At 46.6% G+C, this 23207-nt stretch overlaps 1 protein-coding gene across 1 annotated transcript in view; it reads right to left on the reverse strand.

The window, feature by feature from the left end:
* The window catches only part of KIZ (kizuna centrosomal protein), a 133821-nt gene that overhangs the window by 69494 nt on the left and 41120 nt on the right, over window positions 1–23207 (reverse strand). The window contains exons 4-5 of the mRNA XM_015406210.1: window positions 21185–21812; window positions 15239–15506 (exon numbers count right to left, since the gene is read on the reverse strand). Of these exons, the coding sequence (XP_015261696.1) occupies window positions 15239–15506; window positions 21185–21812 (896 nt within the window). The remainder of the gene's footprint in view (window positions 1–15238; window positions 15507–21184; window positions 21813–23207) is intronic.

The following is a 23207-nucleotide window of genomic DNA, read 5'->3' on the forward strand; positions in this document are numbered from 1 at the left end:
GCGGGAAATCCCGGTGCAGGAGCAACTTGTAACTGCGCGGCGTGTGCGTCCAGGAAATTGGCCATTCTAACGTCCAACATTCCCGGCAGGCCTTCCATCACATCCTGGAATGCCCGCATTAAGTCTCTCACCGAGTCTTCCAGTTCTGCTAGACGTTCCCCGGTAGTTTCCTCCGGGATGGGGTCCCGAGGGCGGTAATCTGGGGGTGGGTCATAGTCCTCCTCCGTTTGGAAGGCTCCGGTGCCCTCTTCATCTTCTGCGTGACCACGCGGTCCCGACGGCTCGAACATCCACTCCTCGAGGTCCTGCTTGGGGCTCCCCTTCTCCGAGGTAGACCCAGGTTCCGGGAACAATCCCTTGTCAAACAGACTCTCACGTAATCCGCTCCCCCGACGGGAGTACACCTCACGGGTGCCTTGGGTGTTGTACATAGTCCAATCATCCTGCTGGTGAGTCTTCCGCGGACCCCATTGCGAAGGGGTCGGAGGCGGCCAAGACAGATGTGCAGGCAGGCGGGGAATCGTTCCCCCCACGGCACCCTCCATGGAGGCTGCAGTCGTGAACACCAAAGACGCGGAGGTTTGTGGGACCGATCCCGAGTCCCCCTCCGTGTTAGGTAGATTTCCCTCAATTCCGCTCATGATCTTGCCAGATTCGGAACGATAGGAGAAAGGGAGTTCTAACAATATGTTGGATCCCCAAGCATCGAGAATAAATCCACGTTTTCAAGACAAGCAAAATTTATTTCAAAGCGTTGAAGACATACTCAAACACGTTCTTTGTTAGAACTGGGGATACACAGGTAGGGCAAGCATAATAAAGGAAATTCAAACAGATACATGTCCAATGAATAACATTCCCGCTGGCGGGCTAATGAAACGGTTGCGCGCCCAGTCCATGGGAACCAGGCAGAATAGCAGACCAAACACAGGTGCAGTTCTCATGAGATAAGCAATAGGCAAGCATTACAGCATCTTCTCCCCCACACAACCACCAGTAGTTATCTTATGCATTCCAGCACAGAAGCAGGACGGTAGAAACAAGCCGGGTGCAACAGGGTAAGGATATGTACACAGAGGTCACAGAAAACAGAATGGCAGCTTGCTGACACTTGTAAAGTAAATCACCTTAAAGGATAAATGAATGAATTTAAAGGATTTCTGACAAGTCCAATGACCAGAGAGTTTTTCAGGAGGCGATGTCAAGGATGGAACCTGGCATCTTGCACATGGAAAAAACACGTGCACAACACTGAGACACCACGTTATTTCTCTTTTTTCCCCCTGCATTAATTCCTTGCATGGGCTCGAAAGCCAGTCGAATCCGACTCTAGGGTTGCAGTGCTCATCTCCGTTTCAAAGCCGAAGAGCCAGCGCTGTCCAAAAACGTTTCCATGGTCATGTGGCCAGCATGACTAAACACCAAGGCGCACGGAACGCTGTTACCTTCCCACCGAAGTGGTCCCTATTTATCTACTTGCAATTTCTTGCTTTCGAACTGCTAGGTTGGCAGGAGCTGGAACTAGAGACGGGAGCTCACTCCGTCATGCGGCACACTCGGGTCTCGAACTGCTGAACTACCGACCTTCCACAGCCTGCAGTTCAGCGTCTTAACCACTTGAGACACCCTCCTAATATGCATCACACCTTTCACAAAGAGCCACTGAGAAATGCAAGTCTCAGTTAACCCACGCCTCCAGGGATTTCACCTTGGAACGGAAGGCCGCCAGGAATGGGCTCTTTCAGTCAGGCACCTGTATAGCTAAGCCTTTAAAAGAGGCTCCTATCAGGCCACGCTTCCAGGTTTCTAACCTTGTAAATCAAGGGGGCTGGGGGGGTGGGCTTCATCCAGGATGGTATGCAGCCCCAGCCTTGTGGAATACCAACTAAGGGTGAGCAATCTGTTTTTATTGGTATTTTTCAGTTTGGTCTATTGGACCTGAAAAAAAATATTGGGATTTCCAAAATAATCCTGGATCCTAATACCGGTATTGCACTCAGATCCAGGTTTTTCAGAAATCCAGAATTTGGGGGGGGGGGGTGTCCAATAGACCCAAGAAGAAGAAAAAACTGGGGAGAAAAAGTAGTGGGAAAGACACAAAAAAAACAGCTGACAGGCAGAACAGAGTGCTTACCTCTGTCACCCGTTTTTTGGACTTTCTACTGCATTCCCTTAAAACAGGGGGAGTTTAAAGGGACCACAGAAGACAGCCTGACAAACAGCTGACCTGCGGGGAGCAGTCTCCCCACAGGCTCAGCTGATCTCCAGGCTAGCTTCTGCGGCAGGCCTGTTTAAAGGGAATTAGATAAGCATATGGAGCAGAGGTCCATCAGTGGCTATTAGTCAGGGGCTCTGGGGCAAGTGATGCTCTGTCTTCTTGGTGCTTGTGGGGGGGGGTCAACAGTGGAAGGGCTTCTAATGTCCTGGCCCCACTGGTGGACCTCCTGATGGCACCTGGTATTTCTGGCCACTGTGTGATACAGAGTGTTGGACTGGATGGGCCTTTGGCCTGATCCAACATTGGCATCTCTTATGTTCTTATGAATTGGATCAACATATGGAGCAGTGGCTATTAGCCACAAGGTATAGATAGGGGCTCTGGGGCAAGTGATGCTCTGTCTTCTTGGTGCTTGGGGGGGCCAACAGTGGCAGGGCTCCTAGTGTCCTGGCCCCACTGGTGAACCTCCTGATGGCACCTGGTATTTCTGGCCACTGTGTGACACAGAGTGTTGGACTGGATGGGCCTTTGGCCTGATCCAACATTGGCGTCTCTTATGTTCTTATACGAGGCTGCATGAGAAGCCACCCAAAGCTGATCCGATGGGGAGCACTCTGCTTCCCGCCAGCTCAGCTGATCTTAGGGCTAGCTTCCCAAAAAATCCCAGATATCTTTGGGGTGCCGAAATACACTCCAAAAATACAGATACGGTATGTTTCAGGTCACCTCCAGGTTAGAGTACTGCAACTCACTCTATGCAGGGCTACCTCTGGGACTGACCTGGAAACAACTACTGGTCCAGAATGCAGTGGTGTGAGTTCTTACAGAAACTCCTCTGACAGCCCATATTCAACCAGTACTTCACCAGCTGCACTGGCTCCAAAATAAATACTGGATCAGTTTCAAGGGTCTCCTGGTATGTCCCCCGAAGAGCCTTGTGCTCCGAAGATCAAACTGGGGTCAAACTGGCAGAGACTGATCAAGAGAGAGAGATCTTGGAGTCGTAGTAGATAACTCACTGAAAATGTCGAGACAGTGTGTGACTGCAATAAAGAAGGCCAATGCTATGCTGGGGATTATTAGGAAGGGTATTGTAAACAGATCAGCCAATATCATAATGCCCCTATATAAATCAATGGTGCGACCTCATCTGGAATACTGTGTGCAATTCTGGTCACCACACCTTAAAAAGGATATTATAGCTTTGGAAAAAGTGCAGAAAAGGGCAACTCGAATGATAAAATGGTTGGAACACTTTCCCTATGAGGAAAGGTTAAGGCGCTTAGGGCTCTTTAGTTTGGAGAAACGATGACTGAGGGGTGACATGATTGAGGTTTATAAGATTATGCATGGGAAAGAGCAGGTAGAGAAAGAGGTACTTTTCTCCCTTTCTCACAATACAAGAACTCGTGGGCACTCCATGAAATTGCTGAGCGGTCGGGTTAGAACAGAGAAAAGGAAGTACTTCTTCACCCAAAGAGTGATTAACACGTGGAATTCACTGCCACAGGAAGTGGTGGCGGCTACAAGCATGGGCGGCTTCAAAAGGGAATTAGATAAGCATATGGAGCAGAGGTCCATCAGTGGCTATTAGCCACAAGGTATAGATAGGGACTCTGGGGCAAGTGATGCTCTGTCATCTTGGTGCTTGGGGGGGGGGGTCAACAGTGGGAGGGCTTCTAATGTCCTGGCCCCACTGGTGGACCTCCTGATGGCACTGGTATTTCTGGCCACTGTGGGATACAGAGTGTTGGACTGGATGGGCCTTTGGCCTGATCCAACATTGGCATCTCTTATGTTCTTATGTTAATGGCCCATTCCCTACGCCTCTCTGTCGTTCAGCAACACCCGCAGGTGACGGATGCGGTTTTTGACATCGTCCAGCTTGATATATCTTCCACTCTGGTATTACCCATGTCCACTGTCATTTTGCAAGCTACAAAGGCACCATGGGAGAAACCCGTCCTATCTTTTCTCACTCTTCCGCAGGTGGGGATCTCCCCAAGTCGATGTTTTCACAACCAGAGCCAACAAAAAATGTCCCCTGTTCTGCAGTAGAGGCGGCAGGGACTCACAATCGCTCGGAGACGGTCTCCTTCTTCCCTGGTCCTCAGGCCTTCTGTACCTTTTCCCTCCTTTACCCCTACTTCTGAGAGTGGTACGCAAGATCATCCGAGACGGAGCGGACTGCATGTTGATAACACCATGGTGGCCGAGACAACCATGGTTCTCGACAGTCCTCGAGTTGTCAAGGGGAATGTACCACCAATTTCCTCCGGTACAGGACCTCCTCTTTCTGTCAGACTCCCCTCTCCTACATCACGATGTACCACGCTTGAAATTGACGACGTGGAGAATAACATCAAAGGTTTTTCGACCTGCGTAGCAAATGTTCTACTGAACGCCAGGAAACCTGCTACGCGAAGGTCCTACCATTATAAATGGCAACAATTCTGTTCTTCCCTAGGTGATGATGCCCCTCGAGCCTCCTCCGTAGGCCTCGAGAAAGTTTTCCAATTCCTCCTGTCCTTAGCTGACTCGGGACTTTCCCATTCATTGTTAAAAGTTTATTTGGCCGCAATTTCACGTCGACGGATGCACCATGTTTTCACATCCGCTTTCGATTTTTTTTTTTTAAGGTTTGTTACACCTCTACCCTCCTGTCAAGACTCCTGTCATTCCCTGGGATCTTCCTCTAGTCCTTCGTCAACTTACGAGAAAACCCTTTGAGCCACTCGCAACTTGCGATATGAAATTCCTGTCTTGGAAGATGGCTAGGCACACAGAAAAGACTCTCGGGGACTTGTTAGCTTCGTCCCACTCTGGATCTGGCAGCCCCGCTGCTGTCAGGGAGCATGAGGGTCTAGGGGAAACAGGGCACCATGCTGAGGATAAGGGGAATGTGCCCTCAGAAGGGACCTCTTCCCCAGCTGGTGAGCGGCTCTCCTTTTGCACCAAGGAACCATCCCTGAGCAGGGTGGGAGGGGGGCTCTTGGTAGTGGGTGATTCGATCCTTAGGCAGGTAGACAGCTGGGTGGCGAACCCGCGTACTGACCGTATGGTGACTTGCCTGCCTGGTGCGAAGGTAGCGGACATTACGCGTGTTTTAGATAGGCTGGTAGATAGTGCTGGGGAGGAGCCAGTGGTCGTGGTGCATGTCGGCACCAACGATGTGGGGAAATGCAGTCGTGAGGTCCTGGAGGAGAAATTTAGGCTGCTGGGCAGGAAACTTAGGTCCAGGACCTCCAAGGTAGCCTTCTCAGAAGTGTTACCTGTTCCACGCGCAGGGCCGGAGAGACAGGCAGAGATCAGGAGTCTCAATGCGTGGATGAGACGATGGTGTAGGGGGGAAGGGTTCAGGTTTGTTAGGCACTGGGATACTTTTTGGAACAAGAGGGAGCTGTACAGGCGAGACGGTCTCCACTTGTCCCGAGAAGGAACCAGGCTGCTGGCACTTAAAATCAAAAAGGTGGCAGAGCAGCTTTTAAACTGAATATTGGGGGAAAGCCGACAGGAGATGAAAAGTCTCTGGTTCGGGTTGGCTCATCTGAGAGAGGTGAGGGGGTACCGGTTGCTTTTCTACAGGGAGGTGGATTGAAATTGTCCACAGAGGCCATGGCTGGTGACATGGACTGCCGGACAACGACTCGAGATAGCAAGAGGAAGGATGCAGGCTTAACTTGTAAGGGAAATTACAGCTGTTTCTATACAAATGCTAGAAGTGTCCGAGGTAAAATCGGGGAGTTGGAGTGCTTGGTGTCGGAGGGAAAAATAGACATTGTGGGTATTTCTGAAACTTGGTGGGATGAGGAAAATCAGTGGGACACAGTGATTCCCGGTTATATATTATATCGGAAGGATAGGGGGGGAAGGGTTGGAGGTGGGGTAGCTCTGTATGTCAGAGAGGGTATAAAGTCTAGAAAGATTGAGAGGCTAAGTGAATTGGATTCGCTTCTGGAAGTTCTATGGGTTGAAATAGGGGGGCCAAAAGGAAACTTAACACTGGGAGTTTGTTATCGCCCACCAGATCAAAAGATAGAGGAGGATTATAAAATGATGAATGCCTTAAAGATAGCAACTAGACAAAAACACTGTGTAATAATAGGTGATTTTAACTACCCACACATTGATTGGGTCAATATGTGTTCTAGTCGGGAAAAAGAGATTGAGTTTCTAGACACTCTAAATGACTGTGCTATGGAGCAGATGGTCACGGAACCTACCAGGGGAGAGGCGATCCTTGATTTGGTCCTAAGTAACACTCAAGACCTGGTGAGAGATGTAAAAGTGATTGCACCGCTTGGAAACAGTGATCATAATGTTGTTGAGTTCATCATTTGTACAAATAGAGAATTGGCCAAAAAGACTCACACAACCATTTTTAACTTTAAAAGGGGTAATTTCTCTGATATGAGGGGACACGTGGGGAGGAAACTGAAAGGAAAAGTAGAAAGGGTCAAAACAATTGGGGAAGCTTGGGATCTATTTAAAACTACGATCCTAGAAGCTCAAAAAATATATATTCCGCAGGTTAGGAAAGGCACAAACAGGTATAGGAAAAAGCCTGCATGGTTAACAAACAGAGTAATGGAGGCTGTAAAAAGTAAAAAGAATTCCTTTAAGCAGTGGAAAGCTAGTCACAGTGAGGCTGATAAAACGGAACACAGGCTATGGCAAATAAAATGCAAGTCTGAGGTCAGGCAGGCAAAAAGGGAATATGAGGAGCATATAGCAAAAAACGTAAAAACCAACAATAAAACTTTCTTCAAATACATTAGAAACAGGAAACCAGCCAGGGAGGCAGTGGGGCCCTTGGACGACCAAGGGGTAAAAGGAGTATTGAAGGATGATAGGGAAATGGCTGAGAAGCTAAATGCATTTTTTGCCTCCGTCTTCACTGTGGAAGATGAGAAGTGCTTGCCCACTCCAGAACCACTGATTTCAGGAGGGGTGTTGGAAGACCTGAGTCAGATTGAGGTGATGAGAGAGGAGGTCCTAAAACTGATAGACAACTTAAAAACTGATAAATCACCAGGCCCAGATGGCATACATCCGAGAGTTCTGAAAGAACTCAAATGTGAACTTGTAGATCTCCTGACAAAGATATGTAATCTTTCCTTAAAATCTGCCTCCATTCCTGAGGATTGGAAGGTAGCTAATGTCACTCCCATCTTTAAAAAGGGTTCCAGAGGAGATCCGGGAAATTACAGGCCTGTCAGTCTGACGTCGATACCGGGTAAATTGGTGGAAACCATTATTAAGGAAAGAATTAGTAGGCACATAGATGAACAAAACCTATTGAGGCAGACTCAACATGGGTTCTGTAAGGGAAGATCTTGTCTCACTAACCTGTTAATGTTCTTTGAGGGGGTGAACAAACATGTGGACAAGGGGGATCCAATAGATATTATTTACCTTGACTTCCAGAAAGCTTTTGATAAAGTTCCTCATCAAAGGCTCCTAAGTAAGCTCAAAAATCATGGGATAGAAGGACAAGTCCTTTTATGGATCAAAAACTGGCTAGTTCATAGAAAACAGAGAGTGAGTGTAGGTGGGCAATTTTCTCAGTGGAGGGTGGTAAGCAGTGGGGTACCGCAGGGATCAGTACTTGGTCCACTGCTTTTTAACTTGTTCATTAATGATTTGGAGTTGGGAGTAAGCAGTGAAGTGGCTAAATTTGCGGATGATACGAAGTTGTTCAGGGTGGTGAAAACCAGTGAGGATTGTGAGGCACTCCAAAGGGATCTGTCAAAGTTGGGCGAGTGGGCGTCAACATGGCAAATGGGGTTCAATGTGGCCAAGTGCAAGGTGATGCACATTGGAGCCAAAAATCCTAACTATAAATACACGTTGATGGGGTCTGAACTGGCAGAGACTGATCAAGAGAGAGATCTTGGAGTTGTAGTGGATAACTCACTGAAAATGTCGAGACAGTGTGTGACTGCAATAAAGAAGGCCAATGCTATGCTGGGGATTATTAGGAAGGGTATTGTAAACAGATCAGCCAATATCATAATGCCGCTATATAAATCAATGGTGCGACCTCATCTGGAATACTGTGTGCAATTCTGGTCACCACACCTTAAAAAGGATATTATAGCTTTGGAAAAAGTGCAGAAAAGGGCAACTCGAATGATAAAAGGGTTGGAACACTTTCCCTATGAGGAACGGTTAAGGCGCTTAGGGCTCTTTAGCTTGGAGAAACGATGACTGAGGGGTGACATGATTGAGGTTTATAAGATTATGCATGGGAAAGAGCAGGTAGAGAAAGAGGTACTTTTCTCCCTTTCTCACAATACAAGAACTCGTGGGCACTCCATGAAATTGCTGAGCGGTCGGGTTAGAACGGATAAAAGGAAGTACTTCTTCACCCAAAGAGTGATTAACACTTGGAATTCACTGCCACAGGAAGTGGTGGCGGCTACAAGCATGGACAGCTTCAAAAGGGAATTAGATAAGCATATGGAGCAGAGGTCCATCAGTGGCTATTAGCCACAAGGTATAGATAGGGGCTCTGGGGCAAGTGATGCTCTGTCTTCTTGGTGCTTGGTGGGGTCAACAGTGGGAGGGCTTCTAATGTCCTGGCCCCACTGGTGGACCTCCTGATGGCACTGGTATTTCTGGCCACTGTGTGATACAGAGCGTTGGACTGGATGGGCCTTTGGCCTGATCCAACATTGGCATCTCTTATGTTCTTATGTAAGCCTGCTGGTGGTCCCTGGCCCAAAAGATATCCGGCTGTCCTAAACTAGAGCCAGGGCCCTGGCTTTTTGGCCCTGGATCCAGCCTGGTGGAACTCTCTACCTGGTGCCATCTGCGTCATGCAGGACCTTGCTCGGGTCTACAGAGCATGTAAAACAGAGATGTTCTGCCAGGCCTATGGCTGAGGACAGCAACGGCCCACGCTGTGGTTCTCATTATGGCCTCCTTCATTACCAGGCCCTGATCTGCCCGAGGAAGGGAGCAAAGTGCAATTTTATGCCATCATTAAATCCAGTTGTTTTTATTGTAAACTGAAAATAAATTCTTCTGTTTATTTTAACCTGTTGTGCTCCACAGTGAGCCCTTCGGGGAAGGGTGGGCTATAAATTTAATAAATAAATAAATAAATCATAATAATATTAACCTTTAAGGCCTTAAACCAGGGGTGTCAAAGATATGGCCCTTGCAGGGTTGCAGTCTGGCCCAAGAGCAGCTGACTCTGTGCTGCTTCCTACTTCTGTTTCTAACATCGCAGCTCCTTCTCACCAGTCTCTCCTAGTTCCTGCTTCAGAAGAGAGAAAGAAAGCCTTCCCTCCATTGGCTGAGGGCTTCTCCCCCCTCTCCCTCCTGCTCTGTGGAGAGAGGGGGAGGAAGAGAGGCAGAGAGGGAGAAAAATGGCATCTTGTGAAACTTCTATAAGCACACTTTTTCTTCAGAGAGAGGGAGCCAGCCAGCCAGTGGGAGAACAACAGAAAAAGAGACTAAAATAAAAAAACCTTTTTATTCCAGGTATTGGGGGGGAGGTATGGGGGGGAGAGTCCTGTGTTTAAGACTAAAAATATTTTATTCCAAGGTTTTTTTTGGGAGACTCCTGTGTTTAAGACCAAAAAACCATTTTACTCCAGGTATGGGGGGCAAGAGTCCTGTGTTTGACCAAAAAACATTTTATTCCAGGTACTGGTGGGGAGAGTCCTGTGTTTAAGGCTCTCACCAGTCTCTCCTAGTTCCTGCTTCAGAAGAGAGAAAGAAAGAGACTAAAAATATTTTATTCCAAGGTTTTTTTTGGGAGACTCCTGTGTTTAAGACCAAAAAAGTTTTATTCCAGGTATAAGATAAAGAGAGAGAGAGTCCATCCCATGGCACTTAGAGAGATCCCCCTTTCCATGTCTAACAGATGATGGGGGAAACCTAGCAGCACAGCTTACATTCCCTATTAGTGAAAGAGTACAGCAGCACCTTAATGACTAACAAAATTTGTGGCAGTGCATGAGCTTTCATGAATCACTGCTCACTTCCTCAGATCCAGCTGGAATGTGAGTCCATCTGTCCTTATATCTTGGAGAGTGACATGATTTCAGATGCCAAAAGACAATAGCAGGCTTTGGTAATGAGAAAACAATTCAGTCCAGACGTCTGCATTGTCTTGAGCTTCATTATCAGTTGCAATTCAGCAGTCTCTCTTTCTAATCTCCCTTTGAAATTCCTTTGTAAGAGAACTGTTACCCTTAGGTCAGCAACTGAATGCCCTGGAAGGTTAAAATGTTCCCCCACTGGTTTTTGAATGTTGTGGTTTCTAACAGTGGTAGAAAGACTCCAGTAGCACCTTTAAAGATTAACAAAATTGTGGTAGGGTATGTGCTTTTGTGAGTCACTGCTCACTTCTTCAGACTTATTTCCATTTATTCTTTGCATCCTCCTGGACTGAATCCTCTTGTACCAAATTGAGACCTAGGTTTCCTGTCTCATTACCAATGCTAGTATCTCCACCCCTCTGCATATCACACCTAATCCAGTCACGCCTGCTATTGCCATACAGCATCTAAAATCATCTTTATATAAAATTTAAATCTTCAGTACCTTGTGTTACATTTTATGGCACACATGGCCCGGCCCGACAAAGTGATATTTATGTCAGATCCGGCCCTCGTAACAAATGAGTTTAACACATCTGCCCTAAACGGTCTGGGGCCAGCTTATCTATGGGACCACCTCTCCTGGTACATCTCCCAAAGAGCTGGTGATTCCCTGCCCCAAAAGTACCCGGCTGTTCTCAACCAGAGCCAGGGCTTTTTGGGCTGTTAGAAACTTCATTAGACAGTCTGAAGATGTTGGTTTTATACTTGAGAGGCAGACAGACAGAAGCTACCAAGTGCTTTGCATATAAAACAGCAAAAGGAAGAATTACTTCATCTCAATGCATACGTTTGTACTTTTGTATACAACCCTGCCCTTGGAAAAAGAATGCTAGTATTGCAACACGCCAAGCCATTGTCTACAAAGTGGTAAAAGTATACAGCACAATATTCGCAAGTGGAGGCTCTGAATCAAAATAAGACACAAGCAACCATAGCACAGGAAAGAAGGTCAATGCAAAGCTTCCATTTTTGCAGGATACCCAATACCCTCCATAATGTACCTCAGAGTCAAGAACACATTCATGATTCAATTTATATGGACTTAGTACGTATAGATGAAACTTAGTGTTATTTTGAGAGTTTTCAAAACAAAAAAGCCAACATAAATGGCAGACGAAAACATATTAACACACTTTCACCACCTGCTAAAATGTTATACATCATTTTAATATACTTTTTAATAATGACTGTCCTTAATATCTGCAAAACATCGCCCTCTGTATTTTTTTAAATAAATGTTATTTTCTTCTCTTTTTCCCTTGCCCTTTATTTTGTATTCCTATAAAAAGTTAAAAATAAAATGTTAAAAAAAGAGCTGCTGTTTTGAGCCAACCTCAACTTTTTATGCACGCACACATGAGAATGACAGCAACTATGCAACTGGCAACAAAAGTCGTCCTGACGTGATTAGCAGAAGTTAGATGTTAAACATTCTACTACAAGTTACTTATTGGGAGTTTTTTTTGGAAAATGAGAAGAAAGTGCATCTGCCAAGGTTTACGGAGGCACTGCATGGATCTCCAATGCAAGTCTGAACAGCTACAGATTAAATAATTTAGCACCTAGCGCTTTCTAATTTTACAGGATCCAAACTTTTATTTTTTAAATTCCTATATCTATAATGAACATGGAAATCCAGTGGCTGGCTACAAGTTTAAAACACAACAGGAGAGATTTTAGTAAAAACAATCCCTCCTATAATGATGCAAATTAAGATTTAAGCATTTAAACAACGGGGCCCTGCTAATCCTTTTACAGAGGTGTAAATAGCTATTCAGACTGTGGGCTTTGTCCCAGCCTTTCCACGGCAGAAGTCCACAAAACAAACACACAGCTGGGCTATAAGCCACACAACAACATTCAGAAGCTTTGTCAAAGTGCAACTTTAAAGTATATTGTGAACTACCCACATGAGAGCTGTAAAATATTTCCCCCAAACTGCTGAACACCAGCGCAATGTGCTTCCACAACAGTGAGTGAGAACAGTAGAGAATGAAGACAGTGCGGGAGCAAAGTTCTCAAGTTTAGACTTAACACACATCGAACTAGCGAGAACACACAGGCAGTTCAACAGTGCTTTTCACTGCACTCCAGTCTTACAAAATCTCTATTTCAGCCAGCTCATTCCCTATTGTGCTCCTCCCTCTGGGTGGTCTTTCCAGGGTGCCACTTGAAGGGAATACATTAATAAAAAGGATGGGAAGGAAGGGACACATAAATAAAGAAAAGCAAAATGGATGACATGATGCAGCAGGCTATGGATCAGGGGTCAGCAAACAAGGGGTCTTTCTCTTTTGCAGGTTGCTTCCTGGAAACAGTCTGATTAAACTGACAGCTTGAATTACGTGTTACATTTTGTAATGCACAATCCATCTGTGCTAAGTCCTCTTGAATGCAGCTGATGCCGCACAAGCAAAAGGTCTCTGCCTTGTTCCTTCTTAAACATGAGCTCGAAATACTCATTATCTTCCTAAGTGCTAAATCCAAGATGTTGGGCTTTTTAAGGCTCTAAATGAAGCACAGGTTAGTTATGGGAAGTTATGCAAAGCACAAGACGAGCCTTCAGTTCCAGCAGACCTGTAGTAAATTTTGCAACTGCCAATTCACAGTTCATGGCTTTTCTTTCTTGTGACCCTGGAGCCTGAAGTTATCATGTTACCAGACATGCAGATGTTCTGTAGGAAACCCAAAGCACACAAATCTATGGAGGAGAAATATCTGGATGTCCAAAGAGGTTCTACCATTTAAAAGTATTTGTGTCACAGTGGCACAATAAATAAAGAGGAAATATGGGATTCCTCAAAATAAGGTTAAAAAGAACAAGGCTGCAATCCTGTGCCCTGCCAAGCGGCTTAAACACCGTCACCATTGAGATTCAAGCAGCCGAACTGTGCACACTACAGCAGCCTTAAACAGCTTCATTTTGGGAAGGGGAGCGAGGGTACAGACACAAGAGACACAACCAGTCCAGCTACGTGCATACAAATTACCTCCGTTTATTTATAATAGCATACCACTTGAACTAAACACACAAAAATTTCACTTATAATAGAGTTAGGGGTGATTATGTCATTTTCTCTTCTGAATGTGATGTCTGGAAATGCTAATTAAGCTCCAAGACTTTGGATGATCACTGTGCATCACAGAGGTTATTCAGCTGGCAAATGGCATGCAAAATTATGTTAAATTGTATGCCAAGGTTAACAACAAAGTGAAAGTTAGGCATAAAGCTCCAGGTCGTGATACGGTGAATTTAACGGAGACCTAAGGTGACTTCCCTGAAATACTGAATGTAAGCCCATATTTCTCTAGGATCACACTACCCCAGAGGTGAGCAACTACTGATCCAGCTACCATGTACGGCATATCAATTACCTGGAGTGGAGGAGAAGGGGAAGAGGGTAGAGTAATAGCAATAATTATAACAAGCACAAGCCGCAAAGCATTCTGGTACCTGTCAATGCTCAGGGTGCAGACAGGCTGGAGCACACAGCGCTGGAGGGGTAAATCCATTAAACTCTGACTAAAGTTCAGAAAGATTTTTGTGTGTGTGTGTGTGTGGAGGAGCCTACAGAAGAATCAGGCAGGACTGAGAAGGCAGGCAGGACTGGGACTGGTTAGATAAAATGATAAATGCAGGTCCTTGGATGTCATAGAGAGAGCAAAGTGAAAACCCAGGGCAGACCCAGAAACTGTTAAGTGAGGACAGGGGAAACCCAAGAGGTGGATAGAGTCATGCTGGAATCTGGGAAGGTAATATAATGGTTTTGGCCTTCTGTTCGTGAACCTGAACAGCTTGCTACAAGACAACACAGGAACAAAAATCAGGAACCTCAGGGTTCTGAGTCCCTGTTGTCCTTGACAACGGGGTAAATCCTACCCCATATCCTACCGCTCCACTGAGCAAAGCTTATCAAAATCCCACCTTGTCTTTTGGCTCAAGTGTAAAGTGAGAGCCAGTTTGGTGATAAAAATGTGCGGACTCTAATCTGGGAGAACCGGGTTTGGTTCCCCACTCCTCCACTTGCAGCTGCTGGATGACCTTGGGCAAGCCACAGTTCTGTCAGAGCTGCTCTCTCAAGAGCAATTCTCAGAAGAGCTCTCTCAGCCCCACCTACTTCACAGGGTGTCTGTTGTGGGGAGGGGAAGGGAAAGGAGTTTGTAAGCCGCTCTGAGACGCCGAGTGAAGGGGGGGGTATAAAGCCAATCTCTTCTTTTTCTAAAGAAAGTCTTTCTCCAAATTAAGGAGTCTTCCTCCAAATTAAGCAGCTATTTCATTGGAAGAAGGCAGGCTATTTAGGCTCCTAGGAAGACAGCCAGATCCACCCCATTACCATGTGCCATGGCAGCAGGGGTCATTTCCTACAGAAGTGCACAGGAGCGGAGCTCCAGCAGTAAAGAGCCTGGGGGGCGAGCACATGCAACAAGCCCCACCCCCTGCTCCCAGCAGCCCTCAGTCAGATCAAGAAGCAGCCAGGTAAGTAGCAGCGCTCCCCCCGGCCCAAAACAGTCCAGTGGCACCTTTAAGACCAAGTTTTATTCAGGTACAAGCTCTCCCTCCTCTGCGAGGACAGATCTGCACGTTCCCCCCTCCCCCAATAGCTAGCAATCCAAAACAGCCCAGTGGAGCCTGAGCGGTGGGTGTTGCCTTCTGACACACTTCCGGTGATGTCAGGGGGTGTGGCATATGCAAATAAGTTATGCAAATAAGTTATGCTAATGAGCTCCTGCACCTCTTTTGCTACGAAATGACCCCTGCATGGCAGCATCAGTGTAAGCAGCTGGAGGGTCTAGAGAATGAATGTAAAAAAGCAACCCCTTCCCATGAGGTGTCCCACACTGGCAACAGGCTGTCAGCAGAAAATGAGGCTTCCTGTGCCTGCACTGCTGCCTTGGTTTTTACCTGACTGGGGAACCAGCAGATGCTTCTGGGCTGGAGGTATAAGAACACGGAGGTCCTTCTTTAGGAGGGGCTTCCTTGTTGTGTGTTGCACTGGCTGTTTCTAAAGAGGTCTTGCTGCCAACATCCCCCATGCTTTTCTGCTGCTTAAAGGGCTCTTCGTCCTCCTCTTCCTCCTCACTCAGAGAAACCGTAAGGTCGCTGCTTTCATCTAAACTTTCATTTTCCTCCACTTGTGCACCGCTGGCAAGCTGCAGGCTCTCCCTCAGAACTGAAACACAAAAGATTAACAATATTGGACATACACGAGAAGCATTACAGCACAAAACATTTAAGGGCACTGTAAAAACTGAAGAAATGTAACCTAAAACAAATGGTCTGGCAAGCTAGTGTGGATTGTAAGTTATCTCACGGGCCATAATGGTTTTTTTTTTCCAAATTTGATCAACCATCTCCCCCACACACACACAAAAAAATAATAATGGTCCAAAGTGATACATAGTAATTATTTATTTATATTTGATAAGATAGATAGACAGATGGATAGATGATGGATGGATGGATGGATAGATAGATAGATAATAGATGATAGATAGATGATAGATAGATTAGATGATAGATAGATAGATAGATAGATTGATAGATAGATAGATGATCGATAGATAGATGATAGATAAGGCAGGCAGGCAGGCAGGCAGGCAGGCAGGCAGGCAGGCAGGCAGGCAGGCAGGCAGGCAGGCAGGCAGGCAGGCAGGCAGGCAGGCAGGCAGGCAGGCAGGCAGGCAGGCAGGCAGGCAGGCAGGCAGGCAGGCAGGCAGGCAGGCAGGCAGGTAGGCAGGCAGGCAGGCAGGCAGGCAGGCAGGCAGGCAGGCAGGCAGGCAGGCAGGCAGGCAGGCAGGCAGGCAGGCAGGCAGGCAAAATAAAACCAGGCAAAAAATCTTCAACAGAGGACACTAAAAAAGGAAACTTTTTGAAATTACAACTGCTATTTTTTAAAAAAACATCCACTGGGGGAAAATGTAGACAGAATGAGAGAGCAGGGAAGACACCGCCAGGCCCTCTCCATCCGCCCTCTGGGACCAGCTTCCCGCAGGGCCACCCTGTCTCACGTGACAACAACTATCAGCCACCCTGTAGCAAGAGAAACAGGTGAGATCTCAAATCCTGTCCCTGTCCCTGGAGGATTGAAAGAGGCTGTGGTTGTACCGCTCTTTAAAAAGCCAACTTTGGATCCTTCAGATCCATCCATTTACCCCCACCCCCACCCCCACCCAGTCCCGAACTTTTCATTCCTGGGTAAGGTAATGGAGGGACCAGCTGCAGAGCAGCTCCACAGTTTTCTGGAAGACAGATCGGTCCTGGACCCATTCCAGTCCGGCTTCCACCCCGGCCATGGGACGGAGACGGCTTTGGCTGCCCTCACGGAGGAACTCTCCTGACACCTGGATCGAGGCAGACCAGCGCTCCCGATATTGTCGTTAGACTTTACAGCAGCATTCAACGCCATCGCGATCATCTGACCCACCACCTCCCCGACCTAGGAGTCTGCGGGGTCGTCTTGAAGTGGCTCGCCTCCTTTCTCCAAGTTCGAGGACAGAGGGTGGCGCTGGGAGAGAGGCTGGCACCTAGGAACCCCTTGGTATGTGGGGTCCCTCAGGGGGCAATCCTTTCCCCAAAGTTATTTAACATCTACACGCGCCCCCTTGCCCGACTGATGCAGAGGTTCGAGCTGGGGTGTCACTAGTACGCTGATGACACCCAGCTTTATCTGCTGATGGGGGGTTGGCCAGACTCCACCCCGAGAAAACTGGCTGAGGGGCTGGAGGCTGGGGTGGGATGGCTGAAACAGAGCCGGCTGAACTGAAACCTTCTAAGATGGAGGTTTTGTGGCTGGGGCAGGGGGATTCCGGTTTGGGGTGCCGACTCCCAGCTCTTGATGGTGTTCCCTTGAAACTGGCACCAACCGTCAAGAGCCTGGGTGTGATCCTGGATGCCTCCTTAACAAATGGAGGCCCAGGTCACAAGTGTCGCCAAGACTGGCATTCTTCCAACTGCTTCAGAACCTAAAAAGGTTAGTCAAGAAGAGAAGAGGGCCAACTCTAAAATCTAATTATGAAACATACAAAAATATACATGTATTTATTAAACACAAATTAAAATAACAAATAAGGGCCCATTCATACCTCATATACAAATATAAAAATACAAAGGCTGATAAAGGTTTTGGCCTACACACGCCTTCCTCAGAGGTCTACTGCAAATAGAACATGTTGGCTAATATGTAAATATGGGCAAAAATGCAAATGAAACCTCCAGTGCAATCACATGTCCAGTAGTACTTCTCTCTGGTCAACTATATATTCTCCTGAGATTGTATAGCCAAATGTTCCCACTGAAATATTCCTTTTAACTTGCACTGGAGGTTTCATTTGTATTTTTGCCCAGTGGTTAAACTTTGGAACAATTGTTTTCCGGTCTTTATCTCATATTTTGTATATGTATGATTGGATATATATTTTACATTTCGTCAACATGTTCTATTTGTATTAGACCTCTGAGGAAGGCCTGTAAAGGCCGAAACGTGTTAGGTCTATTTTATCAGCCTTTGTATTTTTATATTTGTATATGAGGTATGAATGGGCCCTTATTTATTATTTTAATTTGTGTTTAATAAATACATGTATATTTTTGTATGTTTCATAATTAGATTTTTACAGTTGGCCCTCTTACATTCTTGACTAACCTTTTTAGGTTCTGAATTCTAGGTTTTAGGTTCAGTCCCCCCCCCCCTTTTTTTTGTCCTTACATTCTTCCAATTGCGCCAGGTCACGCAACTGGTCCCCTACCCGCCTCGCCCTGATCTAGTCACAGTAATCCACGCAAGTGTCACCTCCAGGCTAGATTACTGTAACTCACTCTACATGGGCCTACCCCTGAGGCTGCGCGGGTCCTTACAGGGACTCTGCATACAGAACACGTCCGCCTCGTGCTGTGCGAGCTGCACTGGCTTCCAGTGGAGTACTGGATCAAGTTCAGGGTTCTGGTATTGACCTTTAAGGCCCTGCACAGCACTCAATAGGAGCGGCTCAGTGGTTAAGATGCTGAACTGCAGGCTGGAAGGTGGGTAGTTCAGCAGTTTGAGACCCGAGTTGCCGCATGACGGAGTGAGCTCCCGTCTCTAGTTCCAGCTTCTGCCAACCTAGCCGTTCGAAAGCAAGAAATTGCAAGTAGATAAATAGGTACCGCTTTGGTGGGAAGGTAACAGCGTTCCGTGCGCCTTGGTGTTTAGTCATGCTGGCCACATGATCATGGAAACGTCTTCAGACAGCGCTGGCTCTTCAGCTTGGAAACGGAGACGAGCACCGCAACCCTAGAGTCGGATTCGACTGGCTTTCGAGCAAGGGAGACCTTTACCTTTAGGCACTCAATAGGTCAAAATCTGCTGGTGGTCAACAGCTGATTGCTCTGCTCTTCTATAAGCGGCTGATGGTGACTACAAAGCAACCCCAAAGTGTGATGGATCCTCAGAACTGCCCATGTGCTACTGGTGGTCCTTGTAGCTTTGCTTCTTCCTGCAGTGCAAAAATTGCAAACGTTCTTCCTGCCAAAAAAGCTGCTGTCCCTGTTGCCCAGCTCTGGCTGCACCAGCTGTGCCAAGGGCTGTTTTTGCAACGAGCTTCTGTCAAATAAGTGCAGCTGTTTCGTTCTTTGTAAATATTCTGTATGGTCAAAAAGGTGAGTCTTTGACCACAATGAGTATTTTGTAGCGGTTCTGCATACTGGGGGTGGGGGGGTGGGGAGGAAAATAAAAGCTGTGGTTTAACAGGAATATATATTAATCTGCTGGTGGTCCCCAGCCCAAGAAATATCCAGCTGTCCTCAACCAGAGCCAGGGTGTTCTCTGCCCTGGCTTCGATGCGGCAGAACTCTGCTGAATAAAATCCGTGCCCTGCGGGACCTGATACAGTTCCGCAGGGCCTCGAAGGCAGAGATGTTCTGCCAGGCATTTGGTTGAGTACAGCGATGGCTTCATCCTTTCTGGCACATCCACCTCCCTGCCTCCCCGGGAGGCCAGTGAGATCATCGGGAAATTTTAATGCCATTGCTTGGTACTGTTATGTTTTACTGGTTTTAACCTGCTTTTAACAATGTTTACATGATATCAGGTTGTACACTGCCCTCAGCCCAGTTCCTCTGGGGGAGGCAGTCTAAAATCAAATTTAATAAATAAATATTCCCCCAGCCTTCTTTGACCCATTTGTATATTTTGTGGGTTTTACATTAGCAGGTTTTTTTAAAAACGCACACACAGTATAAACGCACACATCTACAAGATCTATCATTAAAAATCTCGACCGCTGAAATGAAAAAGTTAACAGATATTATAAGCAATAAACCTTCACATCAGAAAGTGACAAAGAGAGAAAAATCAGTTACAGCACTGTTAAGTTCAATGAGAATTAAATTTTAGAAGCAGAAGTATTTTTTTGTTAATAGAAAGCACAGAAATTTAAAGATGACTGGTTCTCGTTGCAGATTAATTTAAATGCATGCAACTACCAACAGAAAGAAAACTCCTATTTAAATCAAAGTTTTCCATTTATGCTTTAGATGCCTCCTAAGTGGATACAAATTGGTCACTAGAGCCATAAAACTTAATGATTTAAAACTGAACAGAGTTTTAACTCAACCTGAGGGGGTGTACATTTCTTAAATATGTCATATAATATTTTTATTAACATAGAAAATGATAAGCACTTGTTACATGCCCCATTTAGGAGACCTGCTTGTACAGACGGATCCACCCTGGGACAATTTCTGGCTAGAAAATGGCACCGGGGGGGGGGGGGGTACAAGCACTTCTTTCTATGTGCCGTGTTAGGCCTCCACACACCTAAGAACTGAGCTCCCACTGGGGAACTCACAATTCACATTTGATTGAATGTCCTTGTAGTGGATTCGAATGCAACTAGATGACTTTGTAACAGGTAGGTAGGCCCTGAATTTGCTATTTTTCCTTTGTTCTATAGCCCAGGCCTACCCCAAAAACAATCAAGCAAGGGCCAGCGGTAGTTCCTGGGCCAAATAGGATTCTCCATGAAATGGAAGGAAAATATTCCTGTCCTTTTATTGGAAGGCAGAGTCGTAAGCATTTATAAGGAGAGCAATAAGCCAACTCCAGATATCAGGCACGCAAGAGGAGTAAGAGATCACCCAGATGGACAACAGCCAGGGTGACCTGCCACTCTCTGGGCCCCCAGCATCAAACCATAATGTGCAACTGGCAAAGTTGTTCTTTCTTTGCAAAGAAAAGCAGCCTTTCACAAGAGGATCATGGGTACCGCTTTCAGATTGTATTTTTGCCCTAACTTCAAATCTCCTTTTAAAGCAGGTTGTTTATTCTTACAGCTGGAACTTTTAAAAAAGCAAAAGCAAATCAGAAATCATGGCTTTTAACCATCCTGATGACTTCTATCCCTGAATAAAACACAGGCCTAAGAGCCAGTCTTTGAGAGGCCCAGTGTCTGCCAGCCCAACTCCCCCTGAAAGGAAGGCCCTCACAGGGCACACTCATTTATTTTCTTATATCACTTGAAAGCAACAAAGACAACAGGGAGAAAAATGCAATGGGGAAAAAAATGTCCCTTTCCCCAAACATGAAACAGAAACGGCCTGGAAAGTGGCACCCCAAAGCAGCAGTTAAAAGGCTCAGAAGAAATGTATCTTGCATGGACTCCCACTCCAGTAGTTCAGGCAGTATACCAAAAACAAAAGCATCAGATACTCCCCAGCTGCATCCCTTGTCCTCCTTGGAATTAAAAACAGAGCCACTGCCATTCCCTCTTGCTCTGATGGGCACCACTGTAAACATCCAGTTAAAAAAAGAACACCTCTCTTTCTCCTCCCCGCCAACCCCCGCCACGGCCATCAGGCACATCCTCACAATACCTGGGAATTTCTCTCTTGAGTACTCATTTCCAGAAACAGCTTCCTCAGGGTGAAACGTCAGTGAGATTGGCCTCTTGGATCCCTGTTCATTTAGTACAGAGTGCTCATGTGTCAGGACTTTTCCCACAGATCCGCGTAAACTGTCACTTTTGAAACTGGAGCCTTTGTTCTCAGGACTTAATCTTCCGTGCAACAGGGAGTTAACTTCAGGAGATTCTTTGCTTTCCATGAAATTACTGCCGCAATTATTTGCCTGGCGTTCAACTGTTACACCGCAAGTCCTCCCATTCTCAGATGACACGCCAGATGTGACTGGCATTTCGGCACCCGCCGGCAGATATGTCCTCCCATGTGTTTTGTCAGACTGATTTAAGCACTGTAGATCACTATTAGTTTGTACTACACAGCTGTCAGTCACACTGCTGCTCTGTGATGGCTGCGTATGGGCATGTGGGTCAGGAATTGAAAAGCTCTTTGTGAGCTGGGAAGATTTCTGCAGTTCACCAAAATCGTCAGCGTCTGAGACAGCTGACATTTGGCGGCCCATAAAGATGGTCGCCGTGTGATACAGTCCTGTTGACATGGCTGTCCTGGTGTTAATTCCTGCTTGTCTTGCTTCTGCCATCGTCTGGAAAAACAGAGGTGGGAATCAGTTAATTTTAGCGTAGTTGTTGCTTCAGATGGGAGCTATCGATGGGTTTACAGAGTTGGGGAGAATAAAATGTCATCCCCTTAATATATATTATTCCTTCACCTAAAAGGCACTCTTATTTAAGCTTATATCCCGCCCTATCCCACAAGTGGGCTCAGGGCAACTCACAACATAGAAAATAAGAATAAGCATATAATCAAAGCCAGATTTAAAACATTCAGAACAAGATGGCATCTAAAACAAAGACAACAGCTCCAGAGCAGTCCATAGTGCCTCCTGTAGGATGTTAAAGGTAAAGGTAAAGGTTCCCTTGTTCGAAAGCCGGTGGAATCCGACTCTAGGGTTGCGGTGCTCATCTCCGTTTCAAAGCCGAAGAGCCAGCGCTGTCCGAAGACGTTTCCGTGGTCATGTGGCCGGCATGACTAAAACCAAGGTGCACAGAACACTGTTCCCTTCCCACCGAAGTGGTACCTCTTTATCTACTTTCAATTTCTTGCTTTCGAACTCCTAGGCTGGCAGGAGCTGGGGCCAAAGACGGGAGCTCACTCCATCATGCGGCAACTCGGGTCTCGAACTGCTGAACTACTGACCTTCCACAGCCTGCAGTTCAGCATCTTAACCGCTTGAGCCACCGCAGCTCCTTCTTTACAGGCCCTACGGAACTGTAATAAGTTCCGCAGGGCCGTGGTCTCAGATGGGAGCTTGTTCCACCAGGCCGGGGCAAGGGCAGAAAGGCCCTGGCCCTGATTGAGGCTAGAGAGACATCTTTTGGGCCAAGGACTACCAGTAGATCCTGATTTGCAGAGCACAAGGCTCTCTGGGGCACATACAGGGAGAGACGGTCCTGTAGGTATGCTGATCCTAGGCCACACAGGACTTCAAAGGTCAATACCGTAGCCTTGATCCGTATCCAGTATTCAATTGGCAGCCAGTGCCGTTGGCGTAGCACCACCTGAATGCATACCCGCACAGATGTCACCATCAGCAGGCGCACAGTCGCATTCTGCACTAGCTGCAGTTTCAAAGTCAGGTTTCAAGGGCAGCCCCACAAACAGCAAGTTACAGTACTCCAGCCTGGAAGTGACTATTGCATGGATGACGGTAGCTAAGTCCCAGGAGGTGAGCTAGGGAACCAGTTGCCTGACCAGCCATATATATCAACCAAAAGATCTCCTGTTGAAGCCCCACTGAAATACATACAAACTATTTAAAGTAAAGGTTCCCTTGCTCGAAAGCCAGTCGAGTCCAACTCCAGGGTTGCGGTGCTCATCTCCGTTTCAAAGCCGAAGAGCCAGCGCTGTCCGAAGACGTTTTCCGTGGTCATGTGGCCGGCATGACTGAACACCAAGGTGCACAGAACGCTGTGACGTT

Source organism: Gekko japonicus, unplaced genomic scaffold, assembly GCF_001447785.1.
Source record: "Gekko japonicus isolate JY-2015 unplaced genomic scaffold, Gekko_japonicus_V1.1 scaffold1209, whole genome shotgun sequence".
Lineage (NCBI taxonomy): Eukaryota > Metazoa > Chordata > Lepidosauria > Squamata > Gekkonidae > Gekko > Gekko japonicus.